This window comes from Plasmodium sp. gorilla clade G2 (assembly GCF_900097015.1).
Source record: "Plasmodium sp. gorilla clade G2 genome assembly, chromosome: 13".
In the NCBI taxonomy this organism is placed as follows: Eukaryota; Apicomplexa; class Aconoidasida; order Haemosporida; family Plasmodiidae; genus Plasmodium; species Plasmodium adleri (nom. inval.).
In genome coordinates, this window is record NC_041705.1 from 1,085,001 (window position 1) to 1,101,373 (window position 16,373).

At 18.8% G+C, this 16,373-nt stretch overlaps 3 protein-coding genes across 3 annotated transcripts in view; 1 reads left to right on the top strand and 2 right to left on the bottom strand.

The window, feature by feature from the left end:
• Window positions 1–8,943, top strand: part of PADL01_1327200 (conserved Plasmodium protein, unknown function) — a gene marked incomplete at both ends in the record, with an annotated part of 9,232 nt that extends 289 nt beyond the window's left edge. The window contains 4 exons of the mRNA XM_028683820.1: window positions 1–7,004; window positions 7,120–7,779; window positions 7,978–8,448; window positions 8,659–8,943. The exon at window positions 1–7,004 is cut by the window's left edge and continues 289 nt beyond it. Of these exons, the coding sequence (XP_028539960.1) occupies window positions 1–7,004; window positions 7,120–7,779; window positions 7,978–8,448; window positions 8,659–8,943 (8,420 nt within the window). The remainder of the gene's footprint in view (window positions 7,005–7,119; window positions 7,780–7,977; window positions 8,449–8,658) is intronic.
• A 925-nt stretch (window positions 8,944–9,868) lies between these two features.
• On the bottom strand, window positions 9,869–11,122 carry PADL01_1327300 (conserved Plasmodium protein, unknown function; the record flags this gene model as incomplete). The annotated part of the gene is made up of 3 exons (XM_028683821.1): window positions 9,869–10,303; window positions 10,412–10,545; window positions 10,693–11,122. 3 exons carry the CDS (start codon window positions 11,120–11,122, stop codon window positions 9,869–9,871), a joined length of 999 nt encoding a protein of 332 aa, XP_028539961.1.
• A 3,041-nt stretch (window positions 11,123–14,163) lies between these two features.
• On the bottom strand, window positions 14,164–15,636 carry PADL01_1327400 (conserved Plasmodium protein, unknown function; the record flags this gene model as incomplete). Its single annotated transcript, XM_028683822.1, has 1 exon — window positions 14,164–15,636. One exon carries the CDS (start codon window positions 15,634–15,636, stop codon window positions 14,164–14,166), a length of 1,473 nt encoding a protein of 490 aa, XP_028539962.1.
• Between the last annotated feature and the right edge of the window lie 737 nt (window positions 15,637–16,373).

Here is a 16,373-nt window from a genome sequence, read left to right on the forward strand (position 1 = left end):
GTGTAATATCCACAAATAATAGAAATAGTGCATATAGAAATGAAACAACCAATAAACATTATATATCAAACAGTGTTCCTAAATATTTTAATAATAACTTATTAATTGATGAAAATATGTTTAAAACTCAAGATAAAGATAACAATGAACATATTAGAAATATTCGGAATATATCTTATAGTGAAATAAAATATCCAAATTATAATTACTCAAGAAGAGATACAGAACCAAAATATCGTATGTCCAATGAAAGGATATATTCATATAATAACGATAATTACATTAATCCTCATTTAAAAGATAATTATTGTAATATAAGTAATTCTCCCTCTAATCATAGAGGTGATATGCATTTACAAATAAGAGGTGAAAATTGTAGATATGTTGAAAAGTTTTATACAAATACAAGTTATCAAATAAAAAATGGCAAAGAAAAGGATGCATATAATAATAATTACAATAATAATAACAACAACAACAACAATAATAATAATAATAATGTTGGTTATTATAATTATCATGTTTATAACAAGGGTCTTAATTTTTATGAAGAATCCATAAATAATAATAACCAGTTAAAACAGTATAGTAATATACATTCCTTAAAAAGTATAGATGGTGATCATTATTCCCATCTGAAATGCACTTCAAAAAGTTTTAATGATAATAGAAATATGAACAATTATCAAGATCAAAATAAACATCATAATAATTCTTATGATGCTACAAGAATGGAAGGTAGTGAAAAGCAGTATCATCTGTATCAAAAGGAAAATATAATTCCTTTTATAGAAAATAAACATATTATAAATGATCCAATTATTAAAATACATGAAAAAGATATAAGAAATTATCAAAATATAGAATATCTTGAAAATAATGAACATATTAGAAGTAGACATAAAGGGAGAAGTATTCCTGGTGAAAATATGAGGTTCGAATTTGATAAGATAATAGAAAAAAAGATTAACATTTCATATACTCATCATGAATATGTTGTAACAAATAAAAATAAACCTATTGAATACAACAAAGATGATTTCTATTTTTGTAAAGATAAAGAAGATAGTGAAAATATAATGAAATGTGATATAAAAATAATGAAGGAAGGGGATGTTACACATAATATAAATCATACTTCAATGAATCCTGAACAAAAAAAAACATTCATTAGACTTCAGAATGATAATAATTTATATAATGAATATGATAATTATGATAATGATATGAACATGTTCATAAATAAAATTTATAAAAATAATATGTACCATAATGAAAGGAGGCATAGATTTAGTGAATATCAAATTTATAAGAATTCGAACGTAATGTATTTAAATAAAAGTGATAATAAACAAAAGCTAATGGAAAATATAAATTGTAATTATGAAAATTTTAATTCAAAAAATAATGCAAGTTTATTACCTGTTCAGGAAAATAGAAAATATGATAATGAATTTTATATGAACAGTCAGAAATATATGAAAAATATTCTAAAGGAACCTGCACAGTCAGAAGGTTCATTTTGTTCTTACCAGAAAGATTATCAAAATTATAATAATGGAAATAAAGCTAGTTCAATTAAAGAATTAGATATTAACATGAAACAAATATGTAAAGATGATTATGATGTAAATGAAAAAAAAAAAAAAAATCAAGAAAGGAAAGAATGTAATGTTAATTATTTTCCATATAAAACAAGTGCATATGAAGATAAAACAAATAATACCACAATGAATATGTTAAAAAAAGCAAGAACATATAGTCACACATCTTCAAATCATTTTTTAAATAATTCTTATGTAAATAAGAATATACAAACTACTTTTCAAGATTATAAACAAAATGTTGATCATAATTCATGTGGATATATTGTGCAAAATGTGGAAGACGATTATATGAGCAAGTTAAATAATTTGTCACCAAGGAAAGAAAAAATGAATATGGAACATTTAAAAAAAAAAAAGGAGCAACATAATCGTATGCTTTCTTCAGAAAAAAATTGTTGTTTTATAGATAATAATAATGAAACAAATTATAATAGAGTATCGCTTTTAAAAAATATTGATAAAGAAAAAGAAATAGATAATGATATTTCGAAGAATTTAATACAAGACAGAAATAATAATTCTTCTTTGGAATATCATAATTTGAAACAAAATGGAAACGATAGGATTCCAAAAGGGAAAGATAATATATGTGATATTTCAGATATTTATAATAAAAATATATATAAAAATGAAAATGAATTTGACGAATTTGTAGAAATTTATGATAATATTAATAAAGACATTCATAAATCGAAGGAGAATAAAAATTTTGATATGTATGATACAAATAATAAGCATATAAAAAATGAAGAAGATGAATTTTTAGAAATTTATCATAATACAAAAGGTATGGAAAATATGGAGATGGATGAATTTTTAGAAATCACAAATAAGAGTAAGAAAACAAAAGAAAGTAATTCTCACGTTGATGAATTTGTAGAAATCATAAATAAGAATAAGAACATAAATGAAAATAGTTCTCACGTTGATGAATTTATAGAAATCATAAATAAGAATAAAAACATAAATGAAAATAATTCTCACGTTGATGAATTTGTAGAAATCACAAATAAGAGTAAGAACATAAATGAAAATAATTCTCACGTTGATGAATTTATAGAAATCACAAATAAGAGTAAGAAAACAAAAGAAAGTAATTCTCACATTGATGAATTCTTAGAAATCACAAATAAGAATAAGAATATAAATCAAAATGATGCTCATGTTGATGAATTTTTTGAAATTATTGAAAGCACACAAAAGATGAAAAATAAAGAAATCGAATTAGATGAATTTTTTGAAATTATTGAAAGCACACAAAATATGAACAATAATGAAATCGAGTTAGATGAATTTTTTGAAATTGTTGATAAAACGAAAAATGTAAATAATAATAAAGATGTACCAGTATATATAAATTTAGAGAAACACACTAAAGATGATAATATAAATAAAAATAGTTTTATGAACAATATACCCATTGAAAATGTTTTAGAAAAGGAATCCAATATAAATATCAATTTTGTAAGAGAAGAAGAAAAAGATACAATAAAATCATTTTCTAGGAATTATACTTATAATACCAATGCTTTTTCGAATGAAGAAAATGATATAAATTTATTACACTTTTATGATGCATATGAAACAACAAAAGGAGATAACAAACAACATAAATCATTTATGTATGCGTCAGGAAAAGAAGTTATTATAAATAAAGATATATTAAAAGAAATGAAAGAAAAGTTATTCGAAGACGATAAGGATACTAATTATTCATCTGATGAAAATAATAAAGGAGATAATAAATACAATAAAGAATTAACTGAAAAAATTGTAGAAAAGGATATCAACTTATATATGGATCATATAAATGAGGAAAAAGATATATTAAAACCATTTCCTAGAAATTTCACATGTAATACAAATGTATCTTCAAATGAGGAAGCTATAATAAATTTATCTGAGTTATGTGATATTAAAGAAAAGGTAAAGATAGCAAATGAACAGAACAGATCTTTTACGTATGCATCTGGAAAGGCTATTCATATAAATCAAGATAAATTGAAAGAGATGCATGAAAAATTGTTTAATGATGATGTTTATTCAGATAATAATAATAATAATAATTCATATGGAAAATATGTGAAGAAGAACAACAAAGAATTGAATACACCTTTTATATACACATCAGGGAAAGATGTTAATATAAATAAGGACATAAAAACAGACATGGAAGAAAAAATATTTGATGATGATACTAATGATTCATATGAAGAAAATATGAACATTGATAATAAAGAATTAAATACTTCTTTCACATATGCGTCAGGAAAGGCGATTAATATAAACAAGGACAAACTAAAGGAAATGAAACAGAAACTGTTTGACGATGATGATGGTTATAATAATTCATGTGAAGAATATAAAAACGAAAAAAATAATAACTCATTATATACATCTTTTACATATGCATCAGGAAAGGAGGTTAATATAAATAAAGATAAATTAAAAGAGATGAAACAGAAATTGTTTGACGAGGATGATTATAATAATAATTCATGTGAAGAATATAAAAACGAAAAAAATAATAACTCATTATATACATCTTTTACATATGCATCAGGAAAGGAAGTTAATATAAATAAAGATAAATTAAAAGAGATGAAACAGAAACTGTTTGACGAGGATGATGGTTATAATAATTATGCCAATGAACAAAATAAGAATGATCATAATGAACAAATAAATACATCATTCACGTACGCATCAGGAAAGGAAGTTAATATAAATAAAGATAAATTAAAAGAGATGAGACACAAATTGTTTGATGACGATGATTATAATAATAATTCATATGAAGAATATAAAAACGAAAAAAATAATAACTCATTATATACATCTTTTACATATGCATCAGGAAAGGAGGCTAATATAAATAAAGATAAATTAAAAGAGATGAAACAGAAACTGTTTGACGAGGATGATGGTTATAATAATTATGCCAATGAACAAAATAAGAATGATCATAATGAACAAATAAATACATCATTCACGTACGCATCAGGAAAGGAAGTTAATATAAATAAAGATAAATTAAAAGAGATGAGACACAAATTGTTTGATGACGATGATTATAATAATAATTCATATGAAGAATATAAAAACGAAAAAAATAATAACTCATTATATACATCTTTTACATATGCATCAGGAAAGGAGGCTAATATAAATAAAGATAAATTAAAAGAGATGAGACACAAATTGTTTGACGAGGATGATGATTATAATAATTATGCGAATGAACAAAAGATAAGATCATCAAAAAAAAATATATTATATGCTTCACATGATTCCGAGAAAAGTAGAAAAGTAATAGAAGATAAAATATTAATAGAAAACGAAAGGGAACATATTGATGATAATAAAAAAGGTCATGAAAAAAATATAGAACAAAAATGTGTAGGAAGTTTATCATGTGAGGATATTAAAAAAGGTTCAGAAGATGGGGATATGAAAAAATCGAAAGAACAAGAATTATACGAATTAGACAAATATGATGATTATATAAATAAAAAAGAAGAATTAAATAAAGATGATAAAAATTTTAGATTGTTAGATAAGTCTACTTTACAGATGAATAAAAAGAGAAAGATAAAATTTGATAATATTTCAAAATCTAAAAGGGACTTTATAAATCCAAGGCAAAGGAAACAAATAAAGATATTGGAAGAAGAAAAGAATATGAATATTTATAATAAAAATAATAATACAAATAATAACAATAAAAGTAAGAAATTAAACTTGAATATTAATGTAAGAAATTATTTAAAGTTAATAAAAGAGAATCTTTTAAATATATCAATAAAAAAAAAGATAAAAGATTGTAAGTTGACAAATACATTAATATATATAAATGAAAATAAGACTCCTTTTCATTTTCATTGGTTCAAGGACGATTACTTATATTTTTATAAGAATAAAGAAACTGAGGAATATTATATATGCGATATAAATATATTTTATGAATTATTCATATTGACATTGAAAGAAATGAATTTATTTGATATATATGATTTTAATTGGTTTTACAAAAAATATAAGTTGATTAGTACATCTATGAATCGTACATATAGAAAGAATTTAAAGGAGAATTATAAAAGTATAAAGAAGGAGATTATTAATAAAATTGTAAGGAATAATCATTGTTATAAAGAAGCTCATAAAGGTATACATAATGATTTGCATAATAATTTGCATAATAATTGGCATAATAATTTGCATAATAATTTGCATAATAATTTGCATAAAAATTTGGTACCAAAAGGATTTAACGAAAGAATATATTTGAATAGTGAAGAAGAAAGAAAAAATGATGATAACCCATGTAAAGAGTCTAATAATTATGGAATAGAAAATGATGAATTTATAGATATAAAAAATTTAGATAAGATAAAATTGAATGGAGAAAATGATTTTATGGATAATCTAAATAAAATGGAATATAAAGAATTAAAAAAAAAGAATTATATGAAAATGATAATTAAAAGTATTGATGAAACAGAATCACCTTGTCCATTGAAATTTATGTATAAATTATTAAAAAGATATTTAGAAGAAAAGAATAAGAAAAAGAGTATTTTACAATTACTAAAGGATAGATCAGTATCTTCTAAAATATCTATGAATTTAAGAGTTGAAGAAATTATAATAGAAGAAAAAAAAAAAATAATAAAAAATAATAATAACAATAATGAACATAATAATAGTTTTAATGATGATATATATGATGGTGATATCTATAATTATGATAACCATAACATTGTCTTAATTTTAAGTGACAATTTTGATTATATACATTGTTATGTAAAAGATTCATATTTAAAAAATTTTATAATATCTGAAAAAATAAGAAAGGGGAATATTCTAAAAATTAATGCTTTAGATATATATAACAATAATATGGAAGAAGGAAAAGAAAATCATGGTATAAATAAAATATATTTTCTTTTATCTAGTAATGATTTAATTGAAATAGATAAAAAGGATAAACTAAAAATTGGGTTCACAAAATATAAAGCTAAAAAGATACGATGTATCCAAGATTTTGGTAGTACTTGTTTTTTTATAGATGCTATAATGATAAGTAAAAGTGATTTTTCTTATGGATTTTATGATCAAGTAAAAAAAAAATATTATCTTTTAAATAGAAATATTTATGAAAAACTCATATATAATTTAAAGAATGAAATAACTAAAATGTTTCATGAGGAAAATTTTAAAGAAAATAGTGAATATATTAGATTGAAAAATGAATTAACCATGCTTCTTGAGGCAACACCTTTTTGCACAATACAAGCTATTGATTATTCTTCCTTAGAAGGGATAAAGGATACGGATTCTTATGAGGATAAAATAGGATATTTGATCAATTCGTTATGTCAAATAAAAATGTTCAAGGTATATATATAAAAAAAAAAAAAAAAAAAAAAAAATGTGTACACATAAATATAAATATATATATATATATATATATATATATTTATTTATTTTCTTGTTTATCTTTTTGTTTTAGATTGACGAGGGAACCTATGAAAGTCTAAGGAAAGGAAGCCGAATACAATTATTCAATGTTTTCGTTCAAAAATCAAATAATAATAATAAATTTAATCAATTTTTGGATGACCATGTTTTAGATGATTTTCTTTTTAGTACATTCAATGGGAAGATAAATGGGGATGATATAAAAAGAGCTTTAAATTATGATATGTTTGAATCTCGTTTTTTAAAAGATATTACAAAAAGAAATAATGATGATATTATATATGATAAAAAATATATAGAATGTATACATACATCTGTTTTAAAAAAGAAACATTATACACCTATAGTATTTCAAGCTCTTCATTCAACATATATAAATATAGATGACAGATATAAAAGTAAGTTATTTGAACAGCTAGAAGATGTTTTGAAATTACAAAATTATATGCAATTAAAAACAGATGATAGTATAGTAACAAAAGAAACAAAAGAAATGAAGAAAAAAGTATATCCATCATTTATATATACTAATATATATAAAATACCAGTATTATCAAGTGTACATTTTCATATATTCAAAAATTATATCAAAGAAAATAATAGTGAAAGCAAAATATATTTTGATTTAATACAAGGAAATTTATATTATATATCTGGTGTTGTTATACATTATACAGATGTTGAAATTAAGGTAAATATTAAGAATTCGTAAAAAAAATAAAGTAAATGTATATTATATAGAAAAGGATAATATTACACCTTTATGAAAAAAATAAAGTGAAATAATACATATTGTTCATATTATATTTAGTTTATCTTTTAAATATATACACATATATATATATATATATATATATATATTTATATGTATATATTTTTTTTATTTTAGGATATTATTGATTTCAAATATGCACAAGAGAAGAAAAAACTTTTAAACTATAAAATATTTTTGTTGACTTCTAATGAACATTTGTGTTGCGTAAATGTATCCATGACATGTCCAGATTTTTTAATATCCTCATGTAAAAAGGATTATGAAAACAAGGAAAGGGAAATATTGAAAAAAATGATACATGTGTATTGTGTAGAGAAAAAAAAAAATAATGAGGTTGAAATAAATAATTCAAATAAAAAAAGAAATGAAACAAATACTTATAAGAGCAATAATGTTCATAAGAATCATAAGGATTTATTTAATTATTTATATAAAACAGAGAATACTAATTATGAAGAAGGTTCCTCCTCTAAATATGATATAAATTTCAAAAATTTTGATATGGTTTTATTTTTTAAAGATATTGAGTTTATAAATTATGATGACAAAAATGACATTTTTAACTTTAGGTCATACACTCATCCGGTAAATAAAAAAAAAAAAAAAAAAAAAAAAAAAAAAAAAATATATATATATATAATATATATATATTATGATATATATGGGTTTATATTTTGGATGTATGTACATTATATATTATGTAGTTACACATACTCCTATAATAATATGTTATATATATATCCATTTTGATATTTTGAGTTGTTCTTATTTTATATGTTTTTATTTTTCCCGCAGCATTTTGACAGCTTAAAAATGTATTCAAATGAATTTATTAAAATGAAAGGGAACATGGAAGATTTAATAAAACTAAATTATTTGACTTTTGAAAAAAATAAAATTGTAATTAAACTAGAAGATCGTTGTAAAATAAAAGTGGATAAAAATAATATATCGTCTATGCATTTTTTATATTTGTTAATTTATTCGAAATGTAAATCTATTGAATTAACTGGAGTCTGTGTAGAAAATAATTATTTATCCATATTTTTAAAAAACATATGGAACATATTTGTTCCATAAAAAAATATATATATATATATATGTGTATATGTATATACACACACACATAAATAAATAAATAAATTTACAAGTGAACAAATAAATAATATATATTTATTTTGTTTTCTTATTTTTTTGTTATTATTTATATTTTTTTTATCAACTGCATTTTCTCTATATTATATATCATTGTATATATAATATAGGTTCTATGTCTACATATAAACTTATAAGTTATTATAAAAACATGTTTAGAATATTAGTCAGTTTTTTAAAATAAAATGTACAAATAAAAGAAAGGGATACATACTACTACATAAACATATATATATATATATATATATATATATATATATATATATGTTATAAAACTTCACATTTGGTAACTTCAAGAATTAATAGTTTATAAAAAAAACATAAAAAAATAAATAAAATAGAAAGGAAGAAAGATATAAATGATTAAATATAAAATATAATATGACATAAATTATATTATGCAAAAAATAAAAATTTGTATATAATTTTATATTCACAATGGTATCAAAGGTATTATTATATATATATATATATATATGATTATATAAATTGATTTACTTATTTCATAGTACATACAAAAATACTGCATTTTGTTAATTATAAAAAAAGAACAATATTAAAAAAAAAAAAAAAAAAAAAAATAGAGATTATAAAATATGTACTAAATATTAAATCTTAATTTATAATATTTAACAAATAACTACATTTGTGTAATATGTAAAAGATTATATATATATATATATAGATTGTGAAAAAAAAAAAAAAAAAAAAAAAAAGAAAGAAACAATAAAAAAAATAATGATGGATATTATAGAACACATCCTTGATAATTATATAATAATAAAAAAATATATATATATTTTATTTTATTTTATTTTTTTTATTAGGAAATATTTCGTTATATTATTTATTAATTATCTATATCTGTAAGTTCAATATCACTGCAAATGTCTTTATCGTATACATTATATTTATTTTTTCTCATTTGCCAATTCCATGATTCCATACCTTCACCTGCTCTTTTATTTTTTAAACAAATATAATCTTTATCATCATGTAATTTAGAAAGTTCACTATAAGTAAAAGATCTATCTTCATATTCGTCTGCTGTCATTTTGTTAGTTACATAAACTACACTGTTTTTTTCGTACATGTCTTTTTCACTCTTCATTGTGATGATACTATAAACTATATGAAGTACAAATGTTCCAAAGAATAACATTAATATTAATATGATAAATAATATAGAAAATTCGGTATTAAGTTCTTTTAAAGCTTCCATATAGGGTTTCAAAATATTTGAATGACTAATCACCATATCTAGGAAACCGTTAATTTTGGTATTCTAATGAGACAAAAAAAAAAAAAAAAAAAATTAAAAATTCACGCATATATATATATATATATATATATATATATTTTATTTATTTGTTTGTTTGTTTGAAATTCTTACTGTTATAGAGACAGTTCTCATAACATTTTTGAACATTGGTATGCTCTTTATTAAATCAACAAATTTTAATTTTAATAAGCTAATGGTTTTTATTACGACATGATCTTCGTTCAAAAACAAGTGTAAGATGATGACTGCAATGGGGTATAAGCAAAAAAAAAAAAAAAAAAAAATATATATATATGAAAAAATTATATAAATAAATATATAAATATATAAATATATACATATACATATATATATATATATATGTTTGTGTGATTCCTTATATTTTATGTTACCTATTGCTATAATAATATACACAATAGCTATAGTATTAGCTAGAAAATTATTTTCTTCATCCCCACTGTTATCTGATGATCTTACTTCACCTTCATCTTTTGGCGTGGTATCATATGTTTCATATATTTGAGGTACATTAGAATAATATTCTGGTCTATTTTTATTATAATTAGGAACATTTTTTTGTTTATTATTATTTTTTATATTATCTTTTTTGTTCATATCAATACTTTTATCATTATTTTTCCTATTATGTATTTTTGAACTTTCATTACTATCATAAGAAAAATTATTAGATCCTATATCATCACTCAAATTTTCTATAGTTTCCATTAGTTCTACGTCTTTGGCATTCCTTTTCATTTTGTAATTTTCTTTAAAAACTGTCTTATTTAGATCATTCACTTGCATTTTGTTTTTTAGTGACATTTTTTTCTTTTTCAAAAAAAAAAAAAAAAAAAAAAAAAAATTACAAAATATAAGATAAAAAATGGGATAAAAGGATATGTCAAATTATAAGGGAAATGTCCCTATACTGTGTAAATGAATAAATAAATAATATAAATATAAATAAATAAATAAATAAATATATATATATATATATATATATATATATATATATATATATGTATGTTACTAATTAATGGTACACGTTATAATAAACTTATATATAATTATTTTATATATATGTATATATTTTTTTGCTAATTAACAAATATAAAAAAAAAAAAGGTGAAAAACTTTAACAAGGAATTTAATAAGGCCTTATTAAATTTCTATACATAAAATTATAAAATGTGTTGAATCAATATAAATAATTATAAGTATATATATATAGGTATATATTTATTTTACTTGTGAAATATTATTAATGTATCGTAAATATATATATATATATATATATAATTATACATAAAATAATTATAAAGTTTCCCTTCTTTTTCTCAAGGTTTATATACTCTATAATTATATTTTTTAACATTACACTTTTATATATAATATTTATATAAATACTTAATATTTTTCTTTTTATAAAATTTAATATATTTTTTATTGATTTTCCAATTTTTTTCTTTCTTGTTTTGTTGTTGTGTTTATATTGTTATTATTTTGTGCTTTTTTTTTTTTTTTTGCTTATATATTTATATTTTTTTTTTTTTCTTAATTGTACATAAAAATTAAAAAAATAAAAATCACACTTTTTTATACATATAAAATATGTTTATAAATATGTAACTGCAATTTTTATATATATATATATATGGGGAGAAATTATTTTCAGTACTTTTTTTTTTAATATATATTATAATATATGCTGCTTTTACTTTCTTTTTTTTTTTTCTTCTTTTTATCTTACATAATAACAAGGAATATAACATATATATATATGCAATATAAATAAATATATAATTAATATAATATAAACTTTTTCCTTTATGTATTAATATTGAAGAAAAGTGTAATGTGGAAATATAAATAATTTAATCTTATATAATATTATTTAATCTTTTATTTTTTATAAACATAAAAATATATTTAAATAAATAAATATGTAATAAAATGTATTATTTATTTATTTATTTATTTATTTTTTTCTTTATTTTTATTTATTATATGAAAAGATAATTCTAATATATATAATATATATATATATATATTATACATGTGATATATATATAAATATATAATTTATTTGTATTACATATATTATATATATTTATAATATTATATTTATTATTTAATTTTTTTTTCTTACATTTTGAATAGGACTTGAAATTAAAAAGTACAATTGTTATTAAAAAAAAAAAAAAAAGTAAAAAATTGTATAAAATAAAATCCTTATTTTGTTTTAATTTCCTATTTGTGTAAAACAATTTTTATATACACATAAAGATAAAATTAAATAAACAAAATAAAAATAAAATTATTAATGTGTATATATAATCATATATATAATAAATATTGTATATATATATATATATATATATATATATATATATATAATATTTTTTGTTTTAAAAAAATCAAATAAAGCACAAGTTCAGAAATTTTATCAAAGGTGAAAATTTTCTTTTACTTTTTTTTTTTTTTTTTTTTTTTTTTTTGGAAATGTTCATTAAATTATATAATAATTCATCTTTCTATTTTATGTAATAAATTAAGAATGAGGCTATACAAATTATTTATATATACTTTAATATTCATTAAAAAAAAAAAGGGAACATAAATATATATATATATATATATATATATGTATAATTTATTTAAAAGTTATTATTTTATAAGAAAGTATTATCGTTATCTTTTAAAAACACAAAACAAAAAAAATCAAGGAGTAATATTATAACAACTTATATATATATATATATATATATAGAAAAAAAAATAGAAACAGTAACATTAATAAATATATATATATATATATATATATATATATATATATGTGTATACCTTATAATAACTTATAAACTTTAGTATATGTATATTTTATAAAATAATAAATATATCTTTTTCATCATTGATTTTTTAAGAAATATGAAAAAAAAAATAATATATGTTTTGTTTTTCTTTGCTTTGTTTTTTGTTTAATTTTCTTTTTTTTTTTTTTTTTTTTGCCCTTCTTCTTTCATATGTGTGTGCACGCGTGCATAAGTACCTGAAGGCCTAGGTATTTTTATGAAAAGATAAAATATTGGAATATATAAAAATAAATGAGTACACAAATGTATATTTATTAGTTTATATTAATATATTTATGGGTTTATATAATAATATCGGTTTAAAGTTAGACATTTAAGAGTCTCATATATATAATATATATGTATATATGTTTGTTACCTCTATGTCTAATTTACTTAATTTTAAAAATATATATTCATTTAAAGGTTGAACATAAATAATGTGGCATATATATTTATTTTTATATTTATACTTTTCATATATCGATAAATCCAATTATTTAACAACATATAAAAATATAACATAATATAATATAATATAAAATAATATTGATTGTATATATATATATTTTATTCTAAGTCCAAAAAAAAAAAAAAAAAAAAGTAAAAAAATATTTTAAATGAAACATATAAAATAACACATTTATAAATCAATACGTTAAAAATACAAATAAATGATCTAATTAAAAATATATATATATATATATATATAAACATATTTATGTTTAATTTTTTAGCTTCTCATTATGTGTTTTTTTTTTTTTTTTTTTTTTTTTTTTTTTTAAATATCGTTAAGTCTTAAAAACATTTGTTTCCATTTTAATAAATGTATTAAGTACATATGAATATACCAATATATCATTTTCATTATCATTATTATTATATATTGGAACAACACATTTGCACATAAAAAAAATATATATTTACATAACAGTGATGAATTAATTAAATTCTGAACTGTTCATATAAATATATATATATATATATATATATATATATATGTTTATATTATCAAAGGAGTCTACTTTTTTTCTTAAATTTGATAGCTCTTGCTATATAAGGTGTAATAAGAATAGTTATTATAATTCTGATTGGTTCAGTAATTTTTGAAGCTACATAAGCAAAGATTAATTCTCCCCATAAGGAATCTATTTTTTTATGTAAATTATCATCTATATATTTATTCAAGTGCATTTTTTCTGATACATATTTAAGATCTGCTAAAGAAATATATTTGAAATGTACAAAAAAATAAGATGTACAGAAAGTTAATAAGAAAACAAAAAAATAAGTTCCTAATCCTACATATCCATATTTTTTAAAAAATCTTTTAATACTTGAATGTGCAATTTGTGAATTATTTTTAATTTTTGTTTGTAATTCTAATAATTTTTGTTTTCTTAATTTATATTTTTTTTTTTCTTCATAATATACATCCATTAAAGATTTATTTCGATTACGTTTTAAAGATGTAAATATATTCTTTTTCATATTCATTAAAGCTTTTCTATATGTATGTTCATTAAAATTTATTTTTATATTTCCTTTTTTTATTTGATATTTTAAAAAAATATTATTTATTTTATCTTTTTCTTTCTTTATTCTTTTCATTAATCTTCTATAACTATGTTTACATTTTAAATTATATAAACATTCTTTCATTCGTTTACTTAAAAGTAAAAAATACATATTTTTTAAATAATTTATTTTTAAAAAATGTTGTCCTTTTTTTAAATCTTTCTTATTATTATCTGAAATATTTATATTCTTCTTCTTTAATTTTATTAAGTTATCATTTGTCATTAAATTATCATTTTTTATAACGTTTGGAATATCTTTATTATTATTATGAATATTATTATCAATATTATTATCAATATTATTATAAATATTATTATTATTATTATTATTATCTATATTTTTCTCTTTATCTACTTGCATTTTTTTTTTATTTTCTTCAATATTTTTCTGTCCACTCTTGTTATTGTCTTTATCTTTCATATTGAAGGTAAAAATATATCTATTTTTATGTGTATATATATTATTTATATTTTCATATTTATATCTATCTATATTAATATTTGTAGGTGTTTTTACATTTCTTGTATTTTCATATTCTTTTTTCATAATAAAAGAACAAAAATATGAAAGACTTCCAGACCATTTTTGTTTATATTTTTCATTATATACATTCTCAAGAGTATTATTTAAAAGAGGGTTATATCCACAAATATTATTTTTTACTTGAAATTTATTTTTGTCATTAACACATTTTAAAAAATGATAACTACTATATTTATTATTATATTTATTTTTATGATATATTATATTTGTAATATCTTCATTATTTATAACACATGTTGCCTTCTTATTTTTTATTAAAGATGTTGAACTATAATCCTTTCTAAATTTTGTTTTTTTTAATATGCTTTTATTATTTTCTTTAACTAGCCAACATAATGAATTAAAAATTACATTACTCATAGTTTTTGTTCATTACACTTATATGTAAATACAAAAATAAAATCAAATAATCAAAAATATAAAAAAATATAAAAAAAATAAAAATAATAAAAAAAAAAAATAAAATAAAGACTTTTAACAACTTTATTTTGTAAGATGAAAAAGGTTTAAGGAACTGACATGGAAAGAACAATTTTTTTTATATGATCCAAAAATATTAAATATATATATTATATATATATATAATTTTAATAGTATTAGTATTTATATATCATAAAAAATGAATATTTTTATATTCATTATAACCAAAATAAAATGTATATATTATTATATATTAATTTGTTTTTTATTTATTACTTTTTCTTTTTTTTTTTTTTTTTTTTTTTTTCTACATAATATATACATCTTTTCGATTTTATAATAATCACAAATAAATATAATATATTTTTGTAGTGTATAAAAAAAATATACGCATATAAAATTCCTATCATTTAAAAATATTATATATATATATATATATATAATTTTTTATACATATAATTTAATGAAGAGAAAGATTAAATGAGTTATTACACCATGGTTATTTCATTAAAATTGAAATTATAAGATCATATATTTCAACATCTATGTAAAAATTAAATTATTTATATATAGAGAGGAATTTTTTTTTTATTTATTTTTCATAATAATCCTACACAAAGATGATTAATATAAAAATATACATCATCTTTATTTTGTCATGCCTTGAAGTTATATAT